The sequence below is a fragment of the Heloderma suspectum genome, chromosome 3, assembly GCF_057233095.1.
Source record: "Heloderma suspectum isolate Gila_16-S chromosome 3, 16-S_ref, whole genome shotgun sequence".
In the NCBI taxonomy this organism is placed as follows: Eukaryota; Metazoa; Chordata; class Lepidosauria; order Squamata; family Helodermatidae; genus Heloderma; species Heloderma suspectum.
Genome location: NC_139460.1, coordinates 286237204 through 286264034, shown reverse-complemented (window position 1 = coordinate 286264034; position 26831 = coordinate 286237204). Strand labels below are relative to the sequence as shown.

Genomic DNA, 26831 nt, shown 5'->3' with positions numbered 1-26831 from the left:
CACCTGACTAGAATCATGGATAACTGCAAAACAGAAAGCCGTTGTGACATTCAGCTCGCTATTGTTGTGCTGTTCTTGGTGATAACTGCGGCCTGTGTGTTGTGACCCTTGTTCAGAACTTTGGTCTGAATCTCACTCTTAAACTTTTAGAAAATTATTTTAGCACACCATATATACTGTGAGCCCTTAAGCAGTAATGCCATACATTTATTAATGAAGGTCTCTGGGCATTCCTATGTAGGGTCATTTGTGTTGCATCCTTTGCCACAAGAGACCATCCTTAACATGTTGCTGTACTTTAATCAATATTACGTTATTAAGAAGTGTTCTCCAAAATCTGCTACTGATCTCCAGCTAAATTAAGGGTTGCCTTTTTGGATAAGTCCAAGGGGAAGCACTCTTGTCATCGGCAAAGGCAGGCCTCATGTCCAAACAGCAGAGAATGGCTATTACATTATGCCTTCTTCTGCCTTGCCATAGTAATAGGACAGGCGTAGGCAACCATTTTGGGTCGTGGGCACATCTGGCAATTTGAGAAATTGTCCTGGGCACCACCACAAAATGGCTGCAATGGGAGGTGTGGTAAAGGATAGGTAATCTGCCCAAAAGAGTACATGGCAAAGGTGGGGGCTGAGCCCAACATATTAAAATCCTTTGAACTCACAGTTTTCAGCACCAACAGCACTATTTTGCAGCAATCCCAGCTGCTGGTAAGAAAATGTGTTAATTTAAACAACATAAAAGTGGGAGGGGTAGAGCACCTTGGCGGGTGCCAAGAAAGGGGCAAATAATAATTTGCAAGATAGAGGCACATTCCCACTCCTTGAATTGTTGGCAAGTAAAAATTCCAAGTTCTTTTTTTCTTTAATTAAACATTATCCAGGTTCATGCAGAAATCATGGCTGTTCTGAAAAATGATGACACCTGTGCAAGACGATGTGAGGATAGTGCTTCAGATCTGAGTCAACTAAGCACGCAGACGGTCTTCTCCATGCTCGATCACCTCACACAGTGGGCCAGGTATAAATTCCAAAGGCTGAGTGCTGAGAAAGCTGCTAGCAAGTCGAACAAGAGCAATGCAGAATCGCAAGGTTGGTGATTCTCTCTTCTTTCAGTTGTATTTAAAGTGTTAGTGTTGAGGTATCCATTTAAATTTGCCTCTAAAAGGCAGGCGATCCTTTTAGGTATCCTTTTCTTAAGTCTGGAGCATCTCCCCTATGAGAGGAGGTTACAACAGCTGGGATTGTTTAGCTTGGGGGAAAAAGGAGGGTAAGGTGTGGAGAATGTGGGCAGGGAGACATTTTTCTCCCTCTCTCAAAATACTAGAACCTGGGGTCATCCTATGAAGCTGATTGGTGGGAGATTCAGGACAGATAAAAGGAAGTACTTCTTCACACAGCGCTTAGTTAAACTATGGAATTCGCTAACACAGGATGTTGCGATGGCCACCAATTTGGATGGCTTTAAAAGGGGTTTAGGGAGGAAAAATTCCTGGAGGAAAAGGCTATCAATGGCTACTAGTCTTGATGGCTATTCGATACCTCCAGTACCAGAGGCAGTGAACCTACGTACACCTATTGCTGGGAAACATGGGTGGGAGGGTGCTGTTTCACTCATGTCCTGCTTGTGGGTTCCTGGTCAACAGCTGGTTGGCCACTGTGTGAACAGAATGCTGGACTAGATAGACCCTTGGTCTGATCCAGCATGGCGCTGCTTATGTTCTTAAGTCCTTCAAGGCTTAACGTTTAGAATGTTAGTATTGATGACACCCTTTTAAAATTCTTGTTTCACAGCACCAAATGAGGAATATGGAGAATATCAAAGTGTTGTCCGCTTTCTTGACCTCATCCCTCAGGACACACTGGCTGCAGCTTCCTTTCGCTCCAAAGCCTACACAAGAGCAGTAATGCACTTCGAATCGTTCATCATGGAAAAGAAACAAAACATTCAAGAACACCTTGGATTTCTGCAGGTTTAGCATTTTCTTATGATGTAAAACAAAGTTGAACCTCCGTGTTTCAGACTGTCACTTCCTCCATCTGGTTTACTGTAGAATGAGTTGTTGCTTTGTTTTAGTTTGCTACCATTTTTCATTGACATTATGAGGTAAAGTGGAATATAGTTCCCTTGTAGAATAATGTCAGAGCTTAACGTATACCTAGAATTACCTTTCTGTGAATCCAATTTCATTTAAGCTGCATCATATTGCTGGTAAGCCAAGAGCAGGTACATCAGATGAGAGAAGAGTAGAGAGAAGATTATTCAAGTTTGAGTGTTGATACAGAATAGACACGTTTTATACTGAGGTAAACACTTGACAATTCCAATTCAATAATTTAAAATCTTTATTGATAGACTGATAAAACATCTAATAGTAAAGAAAAAAATGGCAGTATCACTTTTCAGAGAAAAGTGAGAGAATGAGTCTTAAAGTTGGCAGTATGCTTGTTTTATTTATTAAATTCATATACTGCTCAACTGGAAGATGTCTTTTGGGCAATAATTCAAAAATTCTTTTAAACGAATACAAATGCATTTTAAATATTTATTTAAAAATGCTTAACTAGAACCTTGAACTTATGACGCAGTGTGGAAGGGCACCATTTGAATATTACCCAGGAAAAATGTTCACAAAGCTTTAAATCCAGGGAGGGCAACCACTTTTCGTCCAGAGGGCTTCTGCCCTGAAAGGTGGCCAAAAAATATTCTAAATAATACAAGAATAAAAACGTTACCCCCGCTCACGTCCCAATTGGGATGCAAGCAGGGTGGGAAGGGACTTGGTCAGGGCTTGCAGGAGTGCTGCGTGGGAATCCGCAGCTTATCACTAATGTCCGATTGGCGATAAAGGGATTCCCCTTTGCGGGGCTTTCTCTCTGATGGAGGATGAGCAGCTCAACAGGGAATCTCTTTGTTACCTCCAATTGGAGATAATAGATTCCTCCCCCCTCAGGGGGCGGGGTGGGAGGGAGTGGGGCGGGACCTGCAGAGAGTGCTTACCCCTCTGTGGGCTGGATTGGGCTGGTGGGCCAGAGGTTGCCTTCCCCTGCTTTACATTGATATTGCCTCACAAATGCCCTGCTGGCAGAATGCTTTCCAGTGACAAATGTTTTTCCTCTTCATACAAAGAAATTGTATGCAGCGATGCATGAGCCAGACGGAGTGGAAGGAGTGAGTGCAATACGGAAGGCAGAGCCATCACTCAAAGAGCAGATCCTTGAACATGAAAGCATTGGCTTGTTGAGAGATGCCACCGCTTGCTATGATAGAGCAATTCAGCTAGAGCCTGAGCAGGTAAAACTCATAACAGACTCATTTCTCCCCCCACTCTTTTTTCCCCTTTAAAATAATGCAGTTACAGTCAAATACATGTCAAGTAAAACTTCACCCTAGAGATCACACAGTAGCCATATATTTTATAGCTTCATTTGTCTCTGGAGAACCACAGCAATAAGCAATAGTTTCTTAGTTTGTTTGTTTGTTGGATTGATTTCAAGTATTTTTATCCCACTCCTTAGCCAAAAGGGATCCCAGAGTGGCTTACATGGACTCAGTAAACTCAGTAAAGCAAGGCAGTTACAATCTAAAAAGACATGACACACAAGGAAAAGTGGGGGGAAAGGGAGGGAAAAGTGCGATAGTCTTTCAGCAGGGCTGGTGGAATGGCCCTGCTCTCCCTCAGCTCAGCCTGCTTCATGCATTTTAAACTTCATTTTTTAGTTAGAAATCAAAATCTCAATCTGCCTCTTTAACAAGTGATGCATTGTGCATTTCAGTGAGCATAAGCTTCTGTCAGGTTCCAGACTGAAGTTACACTGACCAGTTCGCTTGATTATGGAGAGAAGATAGTCCCAGGCCATAGTCTGAAAGCACATGAGGCAGCCATCTTGTTGAAGCTAAGCAAGTTTGGGTCTGGTCAGTTCTTGGAGGGGAGACTACCTGGGAACCACATATAGCCATCTTGAGTTCCATGGTGGAAGTCGTGAGCTGCATAATTACCCTCACCGGGCATGGGTTGTCATGACATCCAAACCCGACGAGGGTGGGTGGCTGGGGTGGTTTACAAACCCTGAAACCCACCATGGCTTGTGTTCGCTCCGTGATTGTGCAAACCTGCCCAGCGTCTACCTCACAGGGTTGTTGTAAGGATAAAATGGCCGGAGTGCGGGTGGGGGGTTATGCTGCCTTGGTCTCCTTGGAGGAAAGGTAGGATATAAGTGTAGTTCTGGTTTTATTTTTCTACTTCTAGATAATTCATTATCATGGTGTGGTGAAGTCTATGTTGGGTCTTGGGCAGTTATCTACCGTAATCACTCAAGTGAATGGAGTACTTGCTAGGAGGTAATGTGTTTGATATGTTCCCTGTTTAAATGATTTAAAGCTTTATATATACTAACATGAATGGGTTTGGTGGAGATCTAATACTGGCTCCCTGAAACCACTGTTTGAGCATCACGAGTTAGCCTCAGAAAGCTAAACTCCTTCCCATTCCCTCCTTTTTGTTATATGCCTTAGCCTTAGATTAGCATATAATTAGTATGATATGTGTGCTGACATTCACTATGGTCAATGCTAACTAGATTGTGAAGTAGCTTTGCATTCCTTGGTTCAGAGGAAACTTAATTAGCATAGCTGAGCCTTCAGAGGGCCATCAATTTGTGTGCATGAATTGCATAGGTGGAAACAATATAGGAATGGCCTGCAAGGCATACAAGGGGCAGGGAGCAATGGGTAATACCCTATTGTGCCCATGGACTCATGAGAGCAATCACTCGCACAATGGGTCTTTCGTGCTTCTAAAAATAAGCCCAGAAACGAGCAGCAGCAGAAACACTTGTTTCTGGGATGAGGCAATCAGCGGAGTTTGCAGAAGGGCGCAAGCAAGTGCAACGGAACCAACAGAGGTGGAGCAGCCCTGTTGAGTACTGTCCACAGTCAGGAGGGTGCATCTAGTCTGGCGAGCAGGGAGACTTGACCGTGCCAATTCCCACTACCTTTCCAGAAAAAATGCCTTTTGGGAAAATGTGTTGCTGACAAGGTATCCAGAACTATTAATACACTAGCTTTTCTCCCATTAGCTTAGATGAAATGAAAGAATACCATTCCCCTACCTGTTAGCTTATTTGGAATGTTTCAAATACACTGTGAGTTTAATTTATATGCTGCCTTTTTGCAAGAAAAGTTGCCTGAGTTGGCTTATAAAAGATAAGAAAATCACACAAAGAAATCGCTGGAACTATGAGCAGTCCATATTTTGTATATTAACCTAAGTTTGCTTTCTGCCTTTTAATAGACCTGAGTGGACACCTGAATTAAACACGTATAGAGTGGAGGCAGCCTGGAAGCTGACACAGTGGGATTCGCTGGAAAACTACTTAGCTGCAGGTTGCTATTTGGAACAGATAGATAATACGCCTTCATATTTGTTGTGTTTTAGCTGCAGTTCACTTTCCCCCTCTATTTACATAGGGTGGTATCCAGTGGTATCTCCACTAATGGAAGGGGGAAGGGGACAATTTTTGGTGATTTCCCCTCCCCCCTGTGCCTCCTCCCACACTGTTCCAAGAAGTTCCCCAACCCCCCAGAGCAGATTTTTGAGGTGGGGCAGAGGGCTTCAGGTGGGAAGGGTTAACCCTAACCCCACCCCTTGTTCATGCTGATGGATGCCTTTGGTCAACAGAAGGACACCAACTGAATACCTCTCTTAGTATATCAGTTGGTGCTACTTTTGGTTGATGCAACATTGGTTGGTAAACTAGTCCTTCTTACCTCCTTTTTAAAGGCTTTGAGGCATTTTTGAAGGAACACACCCAATAATTCTGAAAACATTGCAATTTGCAGGGGGGAGGGGAGGTATGAAGAGAATCCAGTGTATTCCAAAGAATAAAGTTTGTTTAAAATCTTCTTAAGAAACCCAAATTATCCTACATTATTTCATTCATTTTATCCTACCTTTCCTTAAAAAAAGACAGCTAACAGAAAGTTCAAAAATACAACTACAGTAACAGCTCAAAAAGTACAAATATAGTTAAAACGTTTAATATTGTGTTTAGTGGTTTTTATTAATATATTGCTGTCTTACTAGTAAGCCTCCTTGGAAGGGTTTTTTAATCATGAAATGCAAGATATAAACAATTTTAATAAATAGTAAGTCAAAGCCCATCTGTTGAATACTAAGCTAGATGGCCCACCTGTCTAAGCCAATATAAGGCAGCTTCATATATGTTAACTATAAAACTAGAAACAGCTATTCATGTATTAATTGGATCATCAGTAAGATTTTCATTGGTATTAAAACATCTCGAAGCCTCTACCATTTCTGATTATTATAGTTTTGTAAAAGGTTCTCACAAAAATGTGCCAAAAGTATCTTTAGCAAATAAAATACCAAGATTGAAGTTGATAGATTGGTGCTGTAGTATATGCTGCAAATCTCTTATAAACTGAAATTTAATTTAAACAAATATCAATCTATAGTTAACATTTTTAATTTTTTTTAGCTGGACTGTATTAAAATGAAATGTGTGTTTCCTCTACTTTTTTATTAGATGGGAAGTCTAATACATGGAGTGTTAGGCTTGGACAATTGTTGCTATCGGCTAAAAAGAAGGAACCTGCCACTTTCTATGAAACCTTGAAAGTTGTTCGAGCAGAGCAGATAGTTCCACTGTCAGCAGCAAGTTTTGAAAGGGGTTCATATCAACGAGGATATGAATATATTATCAGGTGTAGTCTGGTTTCTGTTTGCATGTTCAATACGTTCAGTGTCTGAAGCTGTTAAATATTACTTTTTCTTTGCACATTTTTTCCCTGAAAGGATGATGTAAATTTAAAGAAACATTTATTTATCTTGGGATTCAAGGATTTTTCTTACCCATCTCACTCCTGACCAGAGCAAGAATTTCAATACATAAATATACCCATGTTAAAAAATAAGTCCTCGGACAAAAGTTGGACTCATACTTAGTCAAAATCATGCACTTGCTATAATAATTTATGGCCGAGTCATATTTTTGTAATGTTACTGAATTTGAACTTGAGTAATCTCTTTGCTCCATGCACATTTCTTTTGATGTTTCCACTTTTAACGTAGCTTCCTGGTGAAGTAGGCAGCAAACCATGACATTCCTGAAGAAACTGCAGTAGTTGTTAGGAAGCTTCCCTACTGCAGCCTAGGAAAAGGAACAGAATGTGTTTCATGATGATACTGCGTTTATATTATGTATTTTGAGCATTCAGAGTGCTTCAATACATGATCTTAGTAATCCCTACAACAACCCTGCAAAGTAGATTAGTATTGTTAACTCTACCCCCAACTCGTTTGAACCCACAGTTTTCAGCACCAACTATTTCATCGCAATCCAAGCTGCTCGTCAGATTTTTTTTTTTTTTAATGGGCAGGGTAGGACACCATGGTGGGTGCCCAGAAAGTGTCCAGGGGTGTACTGGTGCCTGCGGGCACCACGTTGCCTACGCCTGGAGTGGAGCCACGTAGCAAGTCCATTTAGAGCTGAGATTTGAGTTGTGTACTTGTTGGCCATACTTGTTCTTGTATGGGATTTCAGGATATTCAGGCACCAGGATATCAATAGGTTTCTGGATGAAATAGAGATGATGATGACGCCTACCAGTGCCAGGATGAGTTCCTGCTAATGTTAATGAGAAGATTTTTTCATGTAGACTGTTAATGAAACAACAATCTTAGGCACCTTCTAATCTAAAGGAAATTGCTTGTCTGGCTGTTTTTATTTTTTAACCATAGGTTACACATGTTGTGTGAGCTTGAGCACAGCATTGGACCAATGCTTCAACAACCTGATCGCAACTGTGGTAAAGATTCTCTGAACTGGTATGCTCGTATAGAAATGACCCAAAATTCATACAGAGCTAAAGAGCCCATCCTGGCACTTAGGCGGGCTTTGCTCAGCCTCACTAAAAGGTGAAACCATGTTTATTCTACTCTGGAACTTTAGCTTTTGCTGTCTTCTTTATGTGAGTTATAGGTTAAAACGGGAATGTAATAGTTAAACAGAGAGAAACCTTACTTCCAATTACTTCTCTAAAACAGGAGCAGAATTGTGTATTGAAAGGCACTCGGGGTTACTCCACTTTGCTACAACCCTGTGAAGTAAACGTTAAGCTAACAGATAGTGAGCTTCATGGCTGAGTGGAGGTTTGGACCTATGTTTGCTACCCCAAATGGGTTCTTCAGGCTAGAATTAGTCCGTATGCCCAGAGCCTATTGATCTTGCATAGGCCAGATGTATTTGTTTAAATGGCCTGTAATACACAAATCTGTGATCCTAGTTAGCACCCGTGAGATCTAGAGGCAACTGTCCAGTTTGAGGATGAGTCAGAATCAAACCACAGCTTTCATAGTTTGTGAATGTTTTGACCATAAACATATAAGAGGAGACCTGCTTGATCAGATCGAAGCCTTATCTTACCCTGTTTTCCACCATTGCCACCTAGAGGCCTATGGGAAACAGATAGGTTAGATGAGGGCTATAAGTCTTGCCCACTGTTGTTCCCCAGCAGCTGGTATTGAGAGCCGTGCGGCCTCTAACCCTGGAGATACTATATAGCCACCATGACTAGTAGCCAGGGTGTGACTAATCCCCTTTTAAAGCCATCAAAGTTGGTGGCCCTTACTACATTCTATTGTAGCAAATTCCATAGTTTAACCACCATGCTGCCATGAAAATCAGAGAGAAAACCATCCCCAGTGAACCTAAAAGATAAACCAGAGTGGAACTTCTTGCTGAAAGCTTCCACAAGCATTTTTTTTTTTTACAAGGACCAAGTGAGATATAGTATAATATAAAAAGTAGTTTCAACTACGTGTGTGTGTGTGTGTGTGTGTAGTTTCAGTTGAAGCTTCTTTTTATATTATACTATATCTCACTCAGTCCTTTTTTAAAAAAATGCTCGTGGAAGATTTCAACAAGAAGTAAAGAAGTAAAAATAATATTACAAAGATTAGAAGTGTCATATACAATGCAATTAGAATAAAACCATCTGCTGCTTACCTGGCCTGTAAGGAACACTGAATTCCAACAAATGCCTCTTTAAACAAAAAGAAGCACCATTTTTGAAAGGTTAGTAAGTTTGATCTCTCTTCCCCTTCCTTAATAGGAAATATATTAGTATCAGGATTATTGCAGAGAAGGTAACTTGCATGCCATCACATAAGTGATACTACATATGGGGTAGAACTCCTGATGAGCAGGAAAGTTCATATGGGAAGATGTGCAGGGACCAAGGCCTTATAGGGCTCTCTAATTTTTAAGCAGTAGCTGAAGTAGGCTTGGAAGCTAATGGGTGGCAGGTGTAATTGTCCTTAAGATTGGCTAAATTTGTAGAATTAGAATTATTTGTTCTTCGGCGTGTATTATTTGATGGCTTTCATAAGCGGCTCTTGTATATACCTACAGCAAGGATTACAGTGAGGAGATGGGAGAATGTTGGCTCCAAAGTGCCAGGGTTGCTCGAAAAGCTGGTCATCACCAAACAGCCTATAATGCTCTCCTCAATGCTGGGGAGTCCAAGTTATCTGAACTATACGTGGAAAGAGCCAAGTGGCTCTGGTCCAAGGTAAACAAAATTACGCCTGACTATATTTATTGGATTTGTTCTGTAGCATATATTATTGTGCAGCCTTCATAAGTGTGTTTTTAGAGCAATTGTCACTCTAAATTAAAACGCAAAGGGGAAGCTCACCCTGCAAGTGGTGTTATGTAATGCAGTTAGAGAAAAATCTAATACCTTGCCATGTTTAATAATAGTTTCCAAAGATGTAGAATTACTGAAAGTTGATCACTAAACAAAATGGTATTTGAATGAGAGCATATTATAGGTTTTGAGGATTAAACTACGGAGAGTATTTTACAGCTGAACTAATTTGCTGTGGTTTCAGCATAGTCATAAAATAATTCATAGTGCTTAGTCCTCTGTTTTTAATGGAGTAGTTATAGCTGTGTCACCAAATAAAACAATAATGAAAGGTTGAAGGTATATGGACATTAGAATCCTGAGCAGTCTAAGTTTCATTTTTTTAAATAAAGGGAGCAAATTCCATCTGTTATACTGGAAAACTTGGCAAAAGTATACAAGAAGAAAAGTTCTGCTGGATCAAACTAAAGGTCCACCTAGTCTAGCATCCCTTTTCACAGAGGCCAGTCAGATGCTTCCAGGAAGCCTGCAAGAGGCCATAAAGACAATAGTCCTACCCTGCTGTTGTCCACCAGCAGCTGCTTCTGAATGTGGAGGATCCATTTAGCTATCATGGCTAATAGCCTTTGATTAGGGATGTCCGTGGCCTCACCAGACTTCTGTGGCATGCCCAACTCAGCTTGCTTTTGTGAGCCAAGCTGTGCGGTTTCCCCAGGTTCCGGGAACTTTTAATGCATTTTTTTGTCCTGGCCATAATTTGTGCAAACAGAGATTTGTGCGAATTACGATTGCAAATTTGCATAATTTGCACAAATTGCAACTGTAAATGCTGCAAATTATGCAAATCTGCACAATCTGTGGCCGTAATTTGCACAGATGTGTTTTTTATGCCCCCCCCAATTATGGAAATTCTGTCAGCCGGCCCAACTCATTGCACACTGAATTGGACCAGCTGGAAGAACCACTGTTGTGATTGCAGAAATAGCTGCCAGTTATCTCCATAAACTGCTGAATTCATGCTAATGTTTCTCTGTCCAGCTCTATTCCTGTATACATGATTGTTTGGAGAAAACTGAACATTTTATAGAAAGGGAAAAAATAAAATTAAGTGGGGCTTTCATATGTGAATTGACATATAGGCTATATGGAACTCTCTGATCATGATGTAGAATTCAGGACCAGGTTACTTCAATGAATGTTTCCCTATACGAACCTCCCAGACCAGTATAATCTTCAGGCGAGGCCCTGTTGTCCATGCTGCAGCTTATGGATTTCCGTTCATCAGCGACATGGAGATGGGCCTTCTCAGCAGTGGCTCTTGCCCTGTGGAATGGTCTCCCCTCTGAAAAATGTGCAGCCTCAGTGCTGGCATGTCTTAGGCATTCATTGAAAAAATATCTGTTTACTTTGGTTTTCCCCAGCCAGAGCTATCTTTATACTAGCTTCATGATACGTGTGTGTGTGTGTGTTTTGTTCATTCATGTGTGCTTTTTAAATTCTTTTGTAAACCACTTCAGGATTTGTTTCCAAATGAGAAGTGGTATATAAACATTGTGAATGAATGAATGTATTTACAAGGCTCCCTCTGGTAAAATTAATAACATAAATGCTGAATTATTGTTATTGACCTTTGTCTTTCTAGGGTGAAGCTCATCAAGGTCTTATCATTCTTCAGAAGGGGGTTGACTTATGTTTTCCGGATAGCCAAGTACCATCTGATACGAAAAGTAAGCTAATCCATGGGCAGGCCCTGTTGTTGGTGGGCAGATTTATGGAAGAAACAGCCAACTTTGAGAGTAATGCAGTAATGAAAAAATATAAGGTAAATGATAAAAGTTTTGCCTCTCCCTCACTACTCAATCATTTAAACAAGACTTAAAGCCTTATTAAGGATGTTTTTTACTAACCTCCAAATGCTAAGTAACAACTTGTCTATAACAGCTTTCTTCCTGTGGATTGCCTACATAATGCTGTTTGGTATCTTACAACTCTTGTAGAGCCATGGCCCTAAAAAGCAGCTTGTAAATCCCTTAAATAAACAAATACTCAGAAGTATGTCGCAGTGAGTCTTAGTCCCAGGAAAGTAGAGTTTGCAGCCTTAGTTGTAAATAATCTAGCTGTAGAGGTACATCATTTGTTTAGCCATTTGTGTACTTTTCTACCTTTGTCTGTTAGCTTTTAAAGAATGTTGTTCCAATGTAAATGGCTGAATAAAATTCTTATTTATTATAAATAAAACCTTTTCCCATTTTTTTCCAGGATGTCACTGCTTGCTTGCCAGAATGGGAGAATGGACACTTCTACCTTGCTAAATACTATGATAAACTGATGCCTACAGTAACAGAAAACAAGATGGAAAAACAGGGAGACCTGATTAAGTATATCGTTATTCACTTTGGAAGGTCAGAAGGCACAGTGGTTGTTCAGTTAGTGCACATGGTTATGTACATGGACAGATGTCGCTACGTTGTAGATGACTGGTCTTGAGCTTATTTAAGGAACGGTGGGGGAACTGGCTCTCCAGATGTTAGACTCCGGTTCCCATTCGCCTCAGCCAGCAGGGCCAGTGGTTGGGGTGATGGGAGTTGTAGTCCCAACAACACCTGGAGTGCCACAGGTTTAAAGTACAATTTGGATGCTCTCTCCCTGCAGTCCTTGTGCCCTCTGAAAATCTGCCCCAGAGGGTTGGAGGATCCTCCATAATAATGAAAGGGAGGGGAGTATTGGCAAAAACTGTCTCCTCCCTTTGTTCCTGCAAGATCATCTGCTATATCAAAAGCCTTCCATGAATGGAAGGAGCCTGTCTGTTTGCAGAACATGGTTGGGATGCAACCCATTTATAATAAAGATTATTCTTATTCAATTATTAACTATTTTTATACTGCCCTTTATCTTATGAGACCAGGGCAATACACAAAATGTAATTAAAAATCCTAATACTATATTCAATAAAACAACATCAATTACAGCAATAAAAAGCAGGAAATGCATAAAAGAGACAGCTTACAAGTCGGTATTTTAATTTCAGATCGTTACATTTCGGAAACCAATTCATCTATCAGTCGATGCCAAGAATGCTGTCTTTGTGGCTTGACTTTGGAGCAAAAGCATATGACTGTGACAAAGGTAGGGCATTTAAAAATAAATACTCGGTTTCCTGTACTGGGCTCTTCACTGGGGGACAAGGAAAACTAGACATCTATGATAATTTCTAGAGAAAACAGGTTCCAAAACGGATCATTTAAAGCTGCCATTGCAGTAGGCTTCTTTTGTAGCCACTTTTGTCTGGGAAATTATTTATTCATTCATTCATTCATTCATTCATTTATTTATTACGTTTATATCCCACCTTTTTTCCTCCAAGGAACCCAAGGTGGCCTACATAATCCTCCTCTCCATTTTATCCTCACAACAACAACCCTGTGACATAGGTTGGGCTGACAGTCTGTGACTGGCCCAAAGTCACCAAGTGAGCTTCCGTGGCTGAGTGGGGATTAGAACCTGGATCTCCCCACTCCCAGTCCAACACTCTAACCACTACACAACACTGGCTACACACTTATCATAGATAGCTGGTTTTCCTCTGCTGAAGAGCTAGGTGTTCAAAACATACTGGGTTTGAATTTTTATTTTTTGGATTAATCAGTCTTCCACACCTGTTGGATTCCTAGTTTGCTTCTGTTTTGTGGTGCTGTACCTTTTGATGTACACTACTTTTTTACACTGACAGAATCATGTGGAACTTTGACTTATTTTCCCAATGGCTTGACAGAGGAAAAGGTTGTTTTAAATGCCCTTTTATGTGCCTAGAAAGCCTTCCCTAACATTGTTGCCTTTTTAGTCAATTACTTTTTATTATGCAAACCACAAGCAAACATGCTTTGCTTCAGGCTACAGATAGTATCTTCATGCAGCAATTGGTGACAACCTGTCTTAGCAAGCTTTGCATAATACAGTAGGCTTGAAGTAGCTAGTTGGGATAAAGGACTATGAATTAGAGTTCCTACTAAACTGCCGCTGGCTACTACGGACCCTCTTTCTCAAACCGAGTGGTGTCCAAGTCCCACCCTCAAGGTGGGTCTTTCTGTGGGGTCACCTCCCTTGCCGCAAGTCTCTTGGAGCACCTCATGACTTTGTGTTGCTCCTCCCTTTTCATTTGATGTCTAACCCTTGCGTCTCTTATTTCCACCCCCTCCTCCTCTTCGTTAGAAGCCTGCGCTCCCACAACTTCAGAGGGCCCAGCCTGGCTGTCATCCAACTAATTAGATGGCACCTGGGCTTCACTTTCTCTGTCACTGTTATTCTCACCGGGCTCCTGCAACTTTGATGCCTCAACAATGCCTTCTACTTCCCCGTCCCCGTCTCACTTAGAATCAGTTCCCACGTCTTCTTCAGGCACATCTGCAGAGGTGGTGAGCCCAATCCTAACACTGTGATAATATTTGAATAGAGAAATTGATGCAGCATTTTGATTTGCCCAGACAACTTTAGTGCTTACAGTTCAGCCCAAACCTTTAAAGTGCTATCCAAGCATTTAAAAGATTAAATTAAATACAGCCCTCACACATACTCATTTTACAGGTCTATTTTCCTTTTTCAGTTCCCTGTTTCATTGTTTTTTGGCAACTTAAAATAGAGCTTGTCTACAAAGAAAGCCAAGGGCCGGGTACCTGACACACAGTATCCGGGTACCTGACACACGGTATAAAGGATGCCATAGTGGTGACGAGTAGAATCGGATTGTTGGCTGCTTCTCAGTTCCAGAGCGATTGTGAAAATGTATATTGGCTGCAAGGCTTGCAGAGATGCTTGCCAGTGGGGAACTGCTAAAGTACATAGTACATTCCAGCCAGAAACCACATCAGTTCCAATTGTGTTCTTATTGGTTGGCAGAGTAGATAAGGGGAAAAACACCCAGATGGCTTTCTAGGTCCTCAGTCAACTTTTGGAGAGAAAACACATAGCATTGCATCAATTTTATAGCCTTATCATTTGTTATCAAATGAGGATAAAATTCTGCAACGGCAAGGCCCTGAAATCATGTTTGCTCATTTTGCCCTCGCTAGGAAGCCATTCTGAAAATGAAATTATAAACAAGTTCAGTTGATCTGTGTTTAAGTATATAATGCAACGGGATAGTGGGAAACTGACTTTTCACTACTTTCAAGAGTTTGGGGGCACAGAAATTGGAGCTTCTCTTTATAAAAGTTGGAGCCTGGATGGGAGTGCCCAGCAGTGAGCTGATAGTGACCTTGTATGTTTTGTCCCTGTCCTTTAACAGTAAATGCCAGTGAAGATTTGGAATTAAGTTTCATAGGTTTGGAATTAATTGTGTGTGTGTGTGTGTTTCATAGTTCAGTGGAATAAGATGTTGCTGTTGTGCATTGTGTCGTCTAGCTAGTCGCCATGATCGTGTACAAATGAAAAATGACTTGGCTAAAATCAACAAGGCGATTACAGAGCATGCACAACTCTTGGCTCCTTACAAGTTTCTGACAGCTTTCTCTCAGCTGATCTCCCGAATCTGCCACTCCCACGACGAAGTCTTCGTTGTTCTCATGGAAATCATTGCCAAGGTTTTTCTAGCCTACCCTCAACAAGCTATGTGGATGATGACTGCTGTATCTAAGGTAACTTCATAAGTATAGTTTCATTTCTCTTTTAGCTAGGCTTGTTTTGCCCTTCAAAAGAAAAAAGCACACAATTCAAATGTCAGGTATAAGCACAAATAATTTTGCACATGTGGAGCTGCCCACTTCTTTGAGTTGTTCCATATACACAGCCGGTTTTATGTGTACCCAAGGTATTGGATCAGGGAGATGGACCACAACGAGAAGAGAATATCCCCAAATGTTATGACAGTCTTAACTTTCCGTATCTCTTTAATGTTACGATCAATGATAATTGACCTAACTGCAGCAGGATATGCTGCAGTTACTTTGAGCATTTTGAAACAGCTTGGCAGAGATCCCCAACCTCTTTAGGCTGGTGGGTACATTTGGAGTTTTGAGAGAGTGTCATGGACACTCTCACAAAATGGTTGCCAAGGGGGAGGGCTTGCCCATTCATAAAATGGCTGCTCACAAAACTGTCACTTCCCCAGAAGGAAAGTGGTGAGATTAAAAGATAAGCAACTTGCCTAAGATTTGGACTAATTACAAGGCAGAAATGGGGCCTGAGCTCAAAACACGGAATCACTTTTTTGAACCCAAATAAGATGGTGCTGAAAGGCAGCACTTCACTCCCAGTTTAAAAAATTAGTCTAAAAGATCTTTAAATACAAAATTAAAATCAGGAGTAGCAGGGAACCTATCAGATGCCAAGAGAGGTGTCTGTGGGGACGAGACCCCAGGGTTATAGTGAGTTAACTCTGTTAACTCTGCTGTTAAAGATGTTAACTCTGCTTGGGACCTAGATGCTTGAGGGATGTCTACTCCCACATCAACCTGCTCATACACTACCATCTTCCTCAGAGGCCCTCATCTGAAGTGGGACAGGTGGCCACGGGAGAGACGGCCTTTTCGGCCATGGTGCTAAGCAAAGACATTTTCATTCTCCTAGGTGTTTAACCTCTATTTTATTTTTTCTGCTGTAATTGTTTTAGTGCCATGTTTTTACAATTCCAAACTGTCTTATTGTGTGTGGCTGTGTGTAATTGTAAACTGCCCTGGAAACTTTGAATTTGAATGGAAACGGAAATGCTTTAAATAAATTGTTTGTTTGTTTGTTTGTAGTCATCTTATCCAACGCGTGTAAACAGATGCAAGGAAATCTTCAACAAAGCCATTCATATGAAGGCATCTTTGGGAAAGTTTATTGGGGATGCAGCTCGTCTGACAGATAAACTCCTAGAGCTGTGTAACAAAGCGGTAATATTTATTCTATATAAAAAGCTCTTTAGCATTGCTAGCCAGATTAAAAAGGCTTATCTGCCTTGTGAAACCAGAGTATCGATTCTAGTGTGTTCTCTCTACAATATTGGGGAGAGCAGTCCTATGGCCACTGTCTAGAGGGCCATAGGATTTTTCGATTTCTGGGACTCCGAGCTCAGTTCCCAGAAGTTCTCTCCATGCTAGCTGTTTTTCCATGCTTGCAAATGGGGTGCAGAGAGGGCGAAAAGGGGCAGTCCTGGGGGCGGGGAAGGGAGGAGACCGCAGAAGCTTCTTTATGAGGCTTCCTATGCACTGCGTAGCCCCCCCCCCCCCGACATCCCCGACTAAACACACGAAATCACTCATCTAGCTGATAAGGCAGCACAGCTGTAGCACAGAGGAGAGGATCCCCTCTGTGCGCCAGGCAATGATCTTCATAGGATTGCACCCTAAGTTGTTAAATGGGATAATAAAAGATCACAGTATCATAGACTGTGGGCCAGTTTGCACAATCACTGCAGCGCACCATAGCTTAATGGGTTCCTGTGTGTGCAGGTAGGCGTTCTGAATATTCAAACCCTGGCAGGGGGTTACCATGATTTCTCATGTCCGAACCCAGGCAGCAGGAGTTGTTTGAGGGTTAAACAACCCTCAAATAATCCTACAACAGCCCATGGGTTATTTGAGGGTTGTTTAACCCTCAAGCAACCCAGCCGCTAGGTTTGGATGACACAACAAGCCAGGGCCTGAATTGGCAATCTGGTGCCCATGGGCACTGCAGCTTGTTATGGCTTAACCCACAGTGGGCTGCAAGTGATCATGCAAACCAGGTCAAAGTGTTGGATCCAGAGTAAGTTAGTCACTCTTTACTCTTAAGTTAGTCATTGTGAGACAAATTCGTCACAACTAACTTAAGTCCCATTGATTTCATGACTAAATTAAATTGATTTCATGACTAAAGCATGACTAACATACTCTAGATCCAACCCAACAAAAATAAGCCCATGAAAATAATTACTTGGATTTTCCGTGGCAACCTTTTCAATAATGACATGAGGTGATATCAAGCTAGTATCCTTCCACTGACTGAAGGCATCTGTTAATAGAACAGGCAGGGAGGCAGATTTCAGGAATTTCCTCCTTTCCTCCTCCCACTTGCAGCCCCCAGTACCTCCAAAACTCTCTGGAGAAGATTTCGGGGGGGGGGGGGAGAATTGTCTTAAATCTCTCCCCATTTCCCTGAGAGCTGCCTTCTGTCCGCAGAGGGGCATGAATTGGATGCCAGTCGTAAGTTATAAATTAGCACATGTTGGTATTAAGAGGTCAGCAGTGAGATATGCTATATTGCTTCTAACTCAGGGGATTTTTTCTAGAAAAAAATGCTCAGTTTTATTATTGCATTCAAATTATCTCTAACTCACATGGCACTTCCCTGAATTTATACTGTGGGGGTGAAGTTCAATCACACTACACAAAAGTGAGGGAACAGCTGGGAATATTACTAATTGGGAAATAAAGATATAGAAACCCATAAGGTGGCAATATCTTTAAGTATTTGCATTGTCGTTTGAGCAGTATTTCTTACATTTTCCAGGTTGATGGGAACGCCTCCACATTAAGCATGGCTATTCATTTCAAAAGTCTCAAGAAGCTGGTAGAAGAGCAGACCTTTAGTGAGATCCTTATTCCTTTGCAATCTGTAATGATACCAACTCTCCCTTCAGTTCCTGGCACACATTCCAGCCATGATCCTTTTCCTGGATGTTGGGCTTATATTGCTGGTTTTGGTGATACAGTTAGTATCTATTGGTTCTTACTCAAAGTGTTACACCTTTACATATTGACACAGGTTTGCTTTTCAAGATAAGGGTTATTTGTTTGGCTGCAGAAGTGAATAGCATCAAATAAATAAAGGAAACAAGTATTTTAAAAGGGGGAAGGGCACGGGCTGGAGCTCAGAGGAGCATTTCTGCATAGCAGTATCTGTAAAATTTTGGTGTAAAGTTTTGAGATTGTATGGATTAGTTGTAAATTTCAGCAAAAGGGTGTAGGTATACATTTATAAAAGGAGGCGAAAGTACTTGTTCCTGTCTTCTCCTCTAGGTCGAAATCCTTGCATCTCTCCAGAAACCCAAGAAGATTACTTTAAAAGGTTCTGATGGGAAATCCTATATCATGATGTGCAAGCCAAAAGATGACCTAAGAAAGGACTGTCGACTCATGGAGTTCAACTCCCTGATAAATAAGGTTCATTCACTCTTATGTGTATTGAAAACCTGGACACTGGCAGTCCACCAAACCCTTTCATACCCACTGGGTCTGTCTGTGGCCCAGTTAGAATGTAACAACAACCTGTGGGTTGTTTAAACCATAAGTTGTTATGGCCGAATAGCAACTCAGCTAAGTTTCATAACACTGCATAAGTTTGCAGTTGTTTTTTTTAAGTCCTGTCAGCAACACACAAGCCTCTGCACACTGCTTAAAGAAGCTTATATTGTCTGTCTTTCTTTATGTCCCACCAAGAGAGGCTAGGTTGGTGGGTGCAAGAGGGAGGACTTATTCTGTAGCAGCACTCTGACTATGGAACTTTCTCCCTAGCAAGGTCAGGTTGGCTTCATCTTTACTACGTGTTTGACAGGCGGTAAAATTGGCAGTGTTTCGCTGGGCCTGGGATGGATATTAATGTTGCTCTTTGGCTTGTTTTAAAGAATGTGCCATTTCTGCTTTGATTTTGCTGTTGTGGTATGATGCTTTGAAAGTCTTGGTAGGCAAAAAAGCAATATTTAAGTACTTTTAATAAATAATAATGAATAATATTAGATTCTGGATCACAGCTTCTGTTCTTTTACCTCTTCGGATCCAACGTTCTTTATAAGGGATGTCTTTCGGAGAAAAAGAAGAAAGCAACGTGTGTGTTACGTACACTCAGTTTGTAAAAATTCAAAGCCTGAGCTTCAGATTGTAGGGGAGAGAGAATTGATATGGGAACGAAATGATTTTATATTGGTCTCATGGCTGGTGATACATTTCTATCATAGTGTTTAAGAAAGGATGCTGAGTCACGGAGAAGAGAACTCCACATCCGGACCTATGCCGTTATTCCTCTGAATGAGGAATGTGGAATAATTGAATGGGTGAACAACACAGCTGGCTTAAGAAATATCCTGATCAAATTATACAAGGAGAAAGGTAAAAAAAATCTGTTAAAAATCCTTTTTGGGGGAAAAAAAAGCCCTTTCTAAATGGGAAAAAAAAGTGTGTGGTCAAGAACAGAACACATGGAAAGGGGAGAGTGGCATGTTGTAAAATCCTTCAGAATACAGCATTTTGTATCCCACGCTAGGGCTGGTAGAAGCAGTGTTGGTTCACTGCATTGCTCAACCAGTCATTGTTAGCTCCCTTAGCTGCACAGTGCTCGCTTACTGTGACCCAGTTTGCACAATCAAAACAAGCCATGGTGGCTTAAATAAGCCACCATGGCTTGTTTTAATCCCTAGTGTGTGCCAGCACCATTTTCCTGATTACCTGCCCGGGCGTGGCTTGTCATGACATTGGAACCTGGGTGGCATGGCTGGTTTGAGGGGAAAACAATGCTCAAATAATTCATGGGCTGTTGTAGGGTTATTTGAGGGTTGTTTTCCCCTCAAACAGTCCCACTCAGGTTTGGATGACATGACAAGCTGCGCCTGGGCAAGTAATTTGGGAAACAGCACTTTGCTGGCATGCGCCAGGGATTAAAACAAGCCAATATGGCTTATTTAAGCTACCATGACATATTTAAGCCACCGTGGCTTGTTTGGTGTGCAAACCGGTCCTGTATAACTGATTTTTCTTTTATAGGTGTTTACATGACTGGAAAAGAGCTACGGCAGTGTATGCTTCCAAAGACAACACCTTTACCTGAAAAGCTTAAAGTTTACAAAGAAACTCTACTTCCTCGGCACCCTCCAATTTTTCATGAATGGTTTCTGAGAAAATTCCCTGATCCCACTTCATGGTCAGTTTTTGGGTTGTTGTTGTTTTTGCCACACACTGATGTAATTATGCTGCTGTAATGTCAAGGAATTGAAAAGAAAATTAAATTTATGCCGCAAAAGCTATGAAGATAAAGCATTTTTTAATCATCATAAATTATGCTAGAATCAGCCCGCCTCCATCCAAACATGTTTTTTGTAATGCCTGATGGAGATCTCAAAAGCTTGCACATTTTTTGTGATCTTTTGATTGGCCTAATAAATGTATTACACTAATATGGGTTTTGGAATTTTTCTTATGGTCCACACAGCTACCTGGGGGTGGGGTAGGGTTGACATTGAGAATGAATTATGCAGGTTTCTTTCTTGTGTGGAGAAACTTTATTTATCCTATAGTTGTTTCAAAAAGGACAAAGTGATCTTAAAATCCAGTGGTATTTCTTTTTTCTAGGTATAGCAGCAGATCAGCATATTGTCGTTCCACTGCAGTGATGTCAATGGTTGGGTATATACTGGGACTTGGAGACCGTCATGGAGAAAATATTCTGTTTGATTCCTTAACGGGTGATTGTGTGCATGTGGATTTCAACTGTCTGTTCAATAAAGTGAGAAACTACATACTTACCTTATTGCCTCTTCTTTTAATTGGATACCATTTTCTCTTTCAAATTACATTGCATTGTTTAAAAGAACTTGTGCAAACATTACATGTGCTCTTGAATGCTTGATAAGTGAAATAATTACGTTTGAAGTTATGAATGTGCTGAAATGGTGCCTGTTTAAGGCATTCTTGTAATTTTTCAAGGACAGCTTATCTTTCAGCCTTTGCAAAGACTGTTTCATTTCATTTTGGCATCCAGAGACTAAATGAGTTGCTAGCAAAAAGCATTGTCACTTTATTTGTGTACTGCTTTTACATATACATTATACTCAAAGGCAGTTCACAAAAAAGTGTGGCAAAAACAAGATACATCACCATTCAAAACATGTATTATTAATTGTAATATAAATGTGAAAGGGTGTGAATTTTACTGCAGTGTCATTTGGATAAGCTTTGTTTGAATTACAGCAATTATGCAAAAGTGTATTAATTTTCACTATGAAAGAAGCAAAATCTTATGAAATTCCAGAATGAATCCTTTTGTTATTAATTTGAAGGGAGAGACTTTTGATTTTCCGGAGATCGTTCCGTTTCGTCTTACTCATAATATGGTCAATGGAATGGGTCCAATGGGGACAGAAGGTCTCTTCCAAAGAGCTTGCGAAGTTACACTGAGACTTATGCGTGACCAGAGAGAGCCACTAATGAGGTGCAGTAACAACCTTTATTTAGAGCGGGGAAGTTCATATATTATCTAATTTTACAATATAAATTCTTCTAAACCACTGCAAATTGCTTACCTAGCAAAAAATAATATTTCTACAGAGCATATAGCTACAATCACTAGGTACATGCAGTTACTTAATGCTCTGTCTTAGCATAAGAAAGGAGTTATGTAATTTGCATTGCTGTAATCATCTTACACTGCATTGATTATGGCTTGTAATGATGAATGGGTATCATTGCAATACATGTTCTTTCCCTCTGTTTCTGTGACCCCCCTCTGAACTCAATGACTGGGTTTAGACAACATGCTCAGTGGGTTAATTAACCCATGATGAGCTGTGGTGCCTGTGGGCACCAAATTGCATACTCAACCATGGGTTAAGTGTGGGTTGTTTTAACTATCACATAACTCATGCTCTCTGGGTTCATACACCATGTCAACCCTCAAGCGGGGATTGCATATTCAAAATGGCAGATGCACACGCCTTGCACCATCACGTTGTGCGAACAGCCCCAGTGGGTTGCTAGTTGGTGCAAGCAGGGTGGGGGGGATTCCCGGGGGTTGGGTTGTTTCTCCCCTCTTGCAGTGCCCCCATGCATGCCACATTTCACAATATTTCCAAGAGTGCTCCAATCTCAAGAACAGCTTATCTGGCATGAGGGGCGCATGCAGTGAGAAAGAAGATGTGGCCAAAACTTTGCTCATGTTTCCCAAGATCCTCACTACCCTCTCTCTAAGGCTGCAATGCAATACACACTTACCTAGAAGTAAGTCCCATTGAACTTAATGGGTAGAGTTGCATAGGATTGTGCTGTCAGCTATATATTAGAACAAAATATGCCTAATTCTGAAAGCCAAAAATAAGATGGCATGCCTAAATCAAATGTGATCAACTTGATCAAATGATCTGAGAGTACCTGGCACAATTCTGCTGTTGAAGCGAAGTAGATCTGCCCCTGTTAGTTGCCTGAATGAAGTCTACCTGGGAACCACATGTAAGCTGCTTTGAGCTTTTTAGAGGAAGAGTAGAGTGTAACCATAAATAAGCAGAAGTTGGAATATTTAAAAATATGTTTCTTTTCTATCTCAACTACAATTGCAACTAAATAATTTTTCTCAATTAATTTCCTTTTTTTTGTATCTTAACCTAGTGTCTTGAAGACTTTTCTCCACGATCCTCTTGTGGAGTGGAGTAAACCAGTGAGAGGCAATACAAAAACCCTAGTGAATGAAACAGGAGAAATTGTCAATGAAAAGGTGAGAATGTGGGCAGGGGAGAGCATATGTATAGATAGGACTGTTGGCTCCCATTGTCTGCCAAAAACTCAGATTCTGTGTTTAGAAATCTCTCACTTGATGCCTAAGTGCAGTAGTTACTATTCTTTAGCGAATGTGTGCAAACTTCCTCAGAAGTTGAATGAATGAATGAACAAATAAATAAAGTTAAATTTCTGTAAATCTCCCCAAAGATTAAAAAAGTAATGTTAAATATGTGTAAATCTCCCTGAAGGTGAAACAAAAAAAGGTGTCGCTGTCTAGGGAGGCGATGAAGTGGACGAGTAAATTGACTAGTGTCATTTCAAGACATAATAGAGAGAGTGTCTATTGTTAGTGAGATCGCAAGGAGGGACTGGGTTTTTTGCTGCTTTTGCCAGGCAGCTCTTTGGCCCTTTCCGACAAGCCAGGCACAAACCACTCTGCCAGGTTTGGATATCATGACAAGCCACCCTGAAAAGAAGCTACCCTGAACAACCCAACAACAAGCCATGGGATCTCAGGGTGGTTTGTGTGTGGTTAAGAAACCACATTGAGGAAATCGTGCCAACTGCAGACATCACAACAAACCACCCTGAAACAAACATGGCTGACAACCCACCATGGGTTGTCGTGTCGTCCAAACCAGATCAGTAGACAAGTTCACGTGTTAACAACCCATGCTTAAGCCACTATGCCGGGTTCGGACATCATGACAAGCCACCCTGAAACAAACAAGGCTGACAATCCACCATGGGTTGTCGTGTCGTGCGGACCAGGTCAATGGCAAGGCTTAGCAACTTTTAATAAAAAGCTAAGATTTTTCATTAATGGATGCTGTATAGCAGTGTTTCCCAGCCTAGTGCCCTCCAGATGTGTAAAACCTTGGAAACTTTTAGGCCAGTCTTCTTTCTCCCCATTTCTAGCTGCTGGCCTTGCTCTTTCTCTCCCCTCTACCCCTTTGATTTGCTATTTCCCCCTCCTTGCCAGTCTCTAGCCTTGCTGTTTTCCTCCCATCTCTTTAGCTCACAGTTTCTCCCGCGCATAGCCTCTAGCCTTGGTCATTCTCTACGCCTTTGCCTTGCTGTTTCTCCCTGCCTCCCAACCTCTAGCCTCACTATTTCTCTCTGTCACCCCTCTTTAGCTCACGGTTGACTAGCCAGGCCCCACACAGCAGTGATGATGTGACTAGCCATATCCTCCATGGTAGCCATTTTGTGGTAGTGTCCACAGCAGTTTCTTAAATTCCCAAATGTGCCCACAGGTCCAAAAAGGTTGGGGACTCCTGTTATAAAGTCTAGCAATACTTTAGATATAACCGCCCTAAACCTCGCAATCTCAGTCATCTGATTTTACCCATGCTGGCTCAGTCTTCAATATGATTACATTAATATTCCAATTTCATGACTTCAGGAGCACTAAACTGGATGCAGTTATTGGAGCTATTCAAAAGACTTTGCTGGGGAGCACCTGTTATGCATAGGATACATGATCCTTGAACACGAGGCCACACAGTATAAATTAGGCAACTAAGAGAATATAAAAAGTGTATTGTAAATACACTTTAAAATAACTGAAAACCCCAGTCTCATCTCTGCCAAATTTGTTGCTCTTATTTTTGCATTCATACTTCATTTCATTTCTTTTATTCATTCTGAGGACAAAATGAGAGCCCACCATGTAAACCATCCTGTGTTTCTTGGATGAAGCATGTGAGATGTATGTGACAGAACATTCACTCTCCACCAAGCACAGACAATAGGATGGGAGCAGTCACTAATGTGAAGAGCTTTGAGATATAGTTAGTGAGACCCGCTTTTGTGAAGTGCATTAATGTGCTTGTCTCATTTAAGCTTTCTAGAATGTACTGCTTGACTCTTGTCCTTATATTACCACAAGAGGGATATGGTTATGTAAGACTGATAGCTTTCTGAGGCACTCCCTGTCAACCTGATTCAGTGGAGCTTTTCAATTTCAATTAAGAATGGAGAATGAAAAGGCTATTTCGAAATTAGCCTTTTCAGTATGTATATGAAGAATACACAAGTCATACATGAAATCTGTGTCCACAAATGGATACAAGTAGCTCTTACCACTGCTTTGGTGTGGCGGGATGGGGAGAGGTGTAGATACCAGATACATAGATAAATTATGGAATTTGCTACTACAAGATGTAGTAATGGCTACCAACTTGAATGGCTTTAAAAGGGGAATAGATAAATTCAGGGAAGATATGGCCATCAATGGCTGTTAGTCATTGAGTATCAGAGGCAGTAATGCCTCTGTATACCAATTGCTAGGGAACATGAGCTTTAGGTGAACTGTTGCTGCACTCATATCCTGCTTGTGGGCTTCCTGCAGGCAGCTAGTTGGCCACTGTTCGAACAGAATGCTGAACTAGATAGGCTTTTGGTCTGATTCAGCATGGCTCTTCTTATGATGTTATGTAATTGCTACTACTGAAATATTAGCTTCTAGTATATTAATGGCATCCTTTTGTCATCTCAAGTATTGTTTCCTTGTTTTCAGGCCAAGACCCATGTCCTGGATATAGATCAGCGACTGCAAGGTGTGATTAAAAACCGGAATAGAGTAAAGGGCCTGCCTTTGTCAATTGAAGGACATGTTCACCATCTTATTCAAGATGCAACTGATGAGAACTTGCTGTGCCAAATGTACCTTGGCTGGGCTCCATATATGTGAAATGTTGTCATTTGCAAATTAGTTGCTATTACTGATTTTTTTTTTTTTTAAGAGATGTAGCTTTCTGAAAAAACAATTTTAACATTTTCTACAGTTTCTACTTTGGTAATTTCTGCCAATGCAGGTCTGTGTTTCAGTGCATGCATGCTTTTGTTTATATTGTATACTTGTATATAAATACTATTTTCACTTGTATATTTGAAAAGCCATTTTATATAGATCATTGTAGTTAAAACTTGTGTTTTAAACAGTTTGAATACAGCATATGAGCTGCTAAGTGCACCATATTTGTATTTTGAATCTAAAATCCACCATATATTAAATGGGTATGCGCAATGATAGCAAAATGTTCACTATTGGCATTGCTGCTTAAGTTAGTACTTTTCATTCATTAGATACAAATAAGATCTATTTCAAACGTGGACCACAATACAGAGAACCTGTTAAAGAACTTTCAAGAGTTTTTACTTCATTTACCTTTCTTTGCCATTCCTCATTCAGAATTACTTTTGAAAGTGCCTCAACTTCCATGGTGGATGGAGTAACAAAATGGTAATAAAGTGCTCTCAGTGACTGGGTTCGCATGATCATGGAGGGGAAATAAGCCACAGTGGCTTTTTTCCCTCCCTGCATGTGCTGGTCGCGAGCCACCTAATTACTATAATTACCCTGTCCAGGCGTGGTTGTCGTAACATCTGAACCAGCGTGAGTGAGTGGCTGAAGTGGTTTACAAACCACCCTGAAACCCTAGAACAAGCCACGGTTTTCAGGGTGGTTTGCAAACCACCCCACCCAGCCACCCTTGCCAGCTTCAGACATCACAACAACCCATGCCCATACATCTGCGGTGAGAGTAATTACGCTAATTGGGCAGCTCGTGACTGGTACACACAGGGAGGGAAAATAAGCTACTGTGACTTATTTTCCCTCCATGATCATGCAAACCCACCCAGTATAAATTCTTCTACACCGCAGATGTAAAATCCTGTTTGTGGACAGGATTTGGATGCTATACATGCCAGTTTATT

General features: G+C 41.0%; 1 protein-coding gene across 6 annotated transcripts in view; it reads left to right on the top strand.

Moving 5' to 3' along the window:
* ATR (ATR checkpoint kinase) overlaps positions 1–26248 on the top strand; it is a 72627-nt gene extending 46379 nt beyond the window's left edge. For 5 of the 6 annotated variants that reach the window (XM_084847181.1, XM_084847182.1, XM_084847180.1 and 2 more), the window contains 21 exons: positions 884–1091; positions 1794–1972; positions 3130–3294; positions 4250–4341; positions 5294–5385; positions 6549–6726; positions 7763–7939; positions 9435–9594; positions 11315–11494; positions 11932–12074; positions 12701–12798; positions 15070–15302; positions 16407–16541; positions 18139–18339; positions 18648–18791; positions 19583–19733; positions 20385–20541; positions 20970–21123; positions 21677–21828; positions 22998–23103; positions 25630–26248. In XM_084847181.1, the coding sequence (XP_084703307.1) occupies positions 884–1091; positions 1794–1972; positions 3130–3294; positions 4250–4341; positions 5294–5385; positions 6549–6726; positions 7763–7939; positions 9435–9594; positions 11315–11494; positions 11932–12074; positions 12701–12798; positions 15070–15302; positions 16407–16541; positions 18139–18339; positions 18648–18791; positions 19583–19733; positions 20385–20541; positions 20970–21123; positions 21677–21828; positions 22998–23103; positions 25630–25803 (3279 nt within the window). In that variant the 3' untranslated portion in view covers positions 25804–26248. The remainder of the gene's footprint in view (positions 1–883; positions 1092–1793; positions 1973–3129; positions 3295–4249; positions 4342–5293; positions 5386–6548; positions 6727–7762; positions 7940–9434; positions 9595–11314; positions 11495–11931; positions 12075–12700; positions 12799–15069; positions 15303–16406; positions 16542–18138; positions 18340–18647; positions 18792–19582; positions 19734–20384; positions 20542–20969; positions 21124–21676; positions 21829–22997; positions 23104–25629) is intronic. The other variant, XR_014789589.1, reaches the window with a different exon arrangement.
* Positions 26249–26831: the final 583 nt, after the last annotated feature.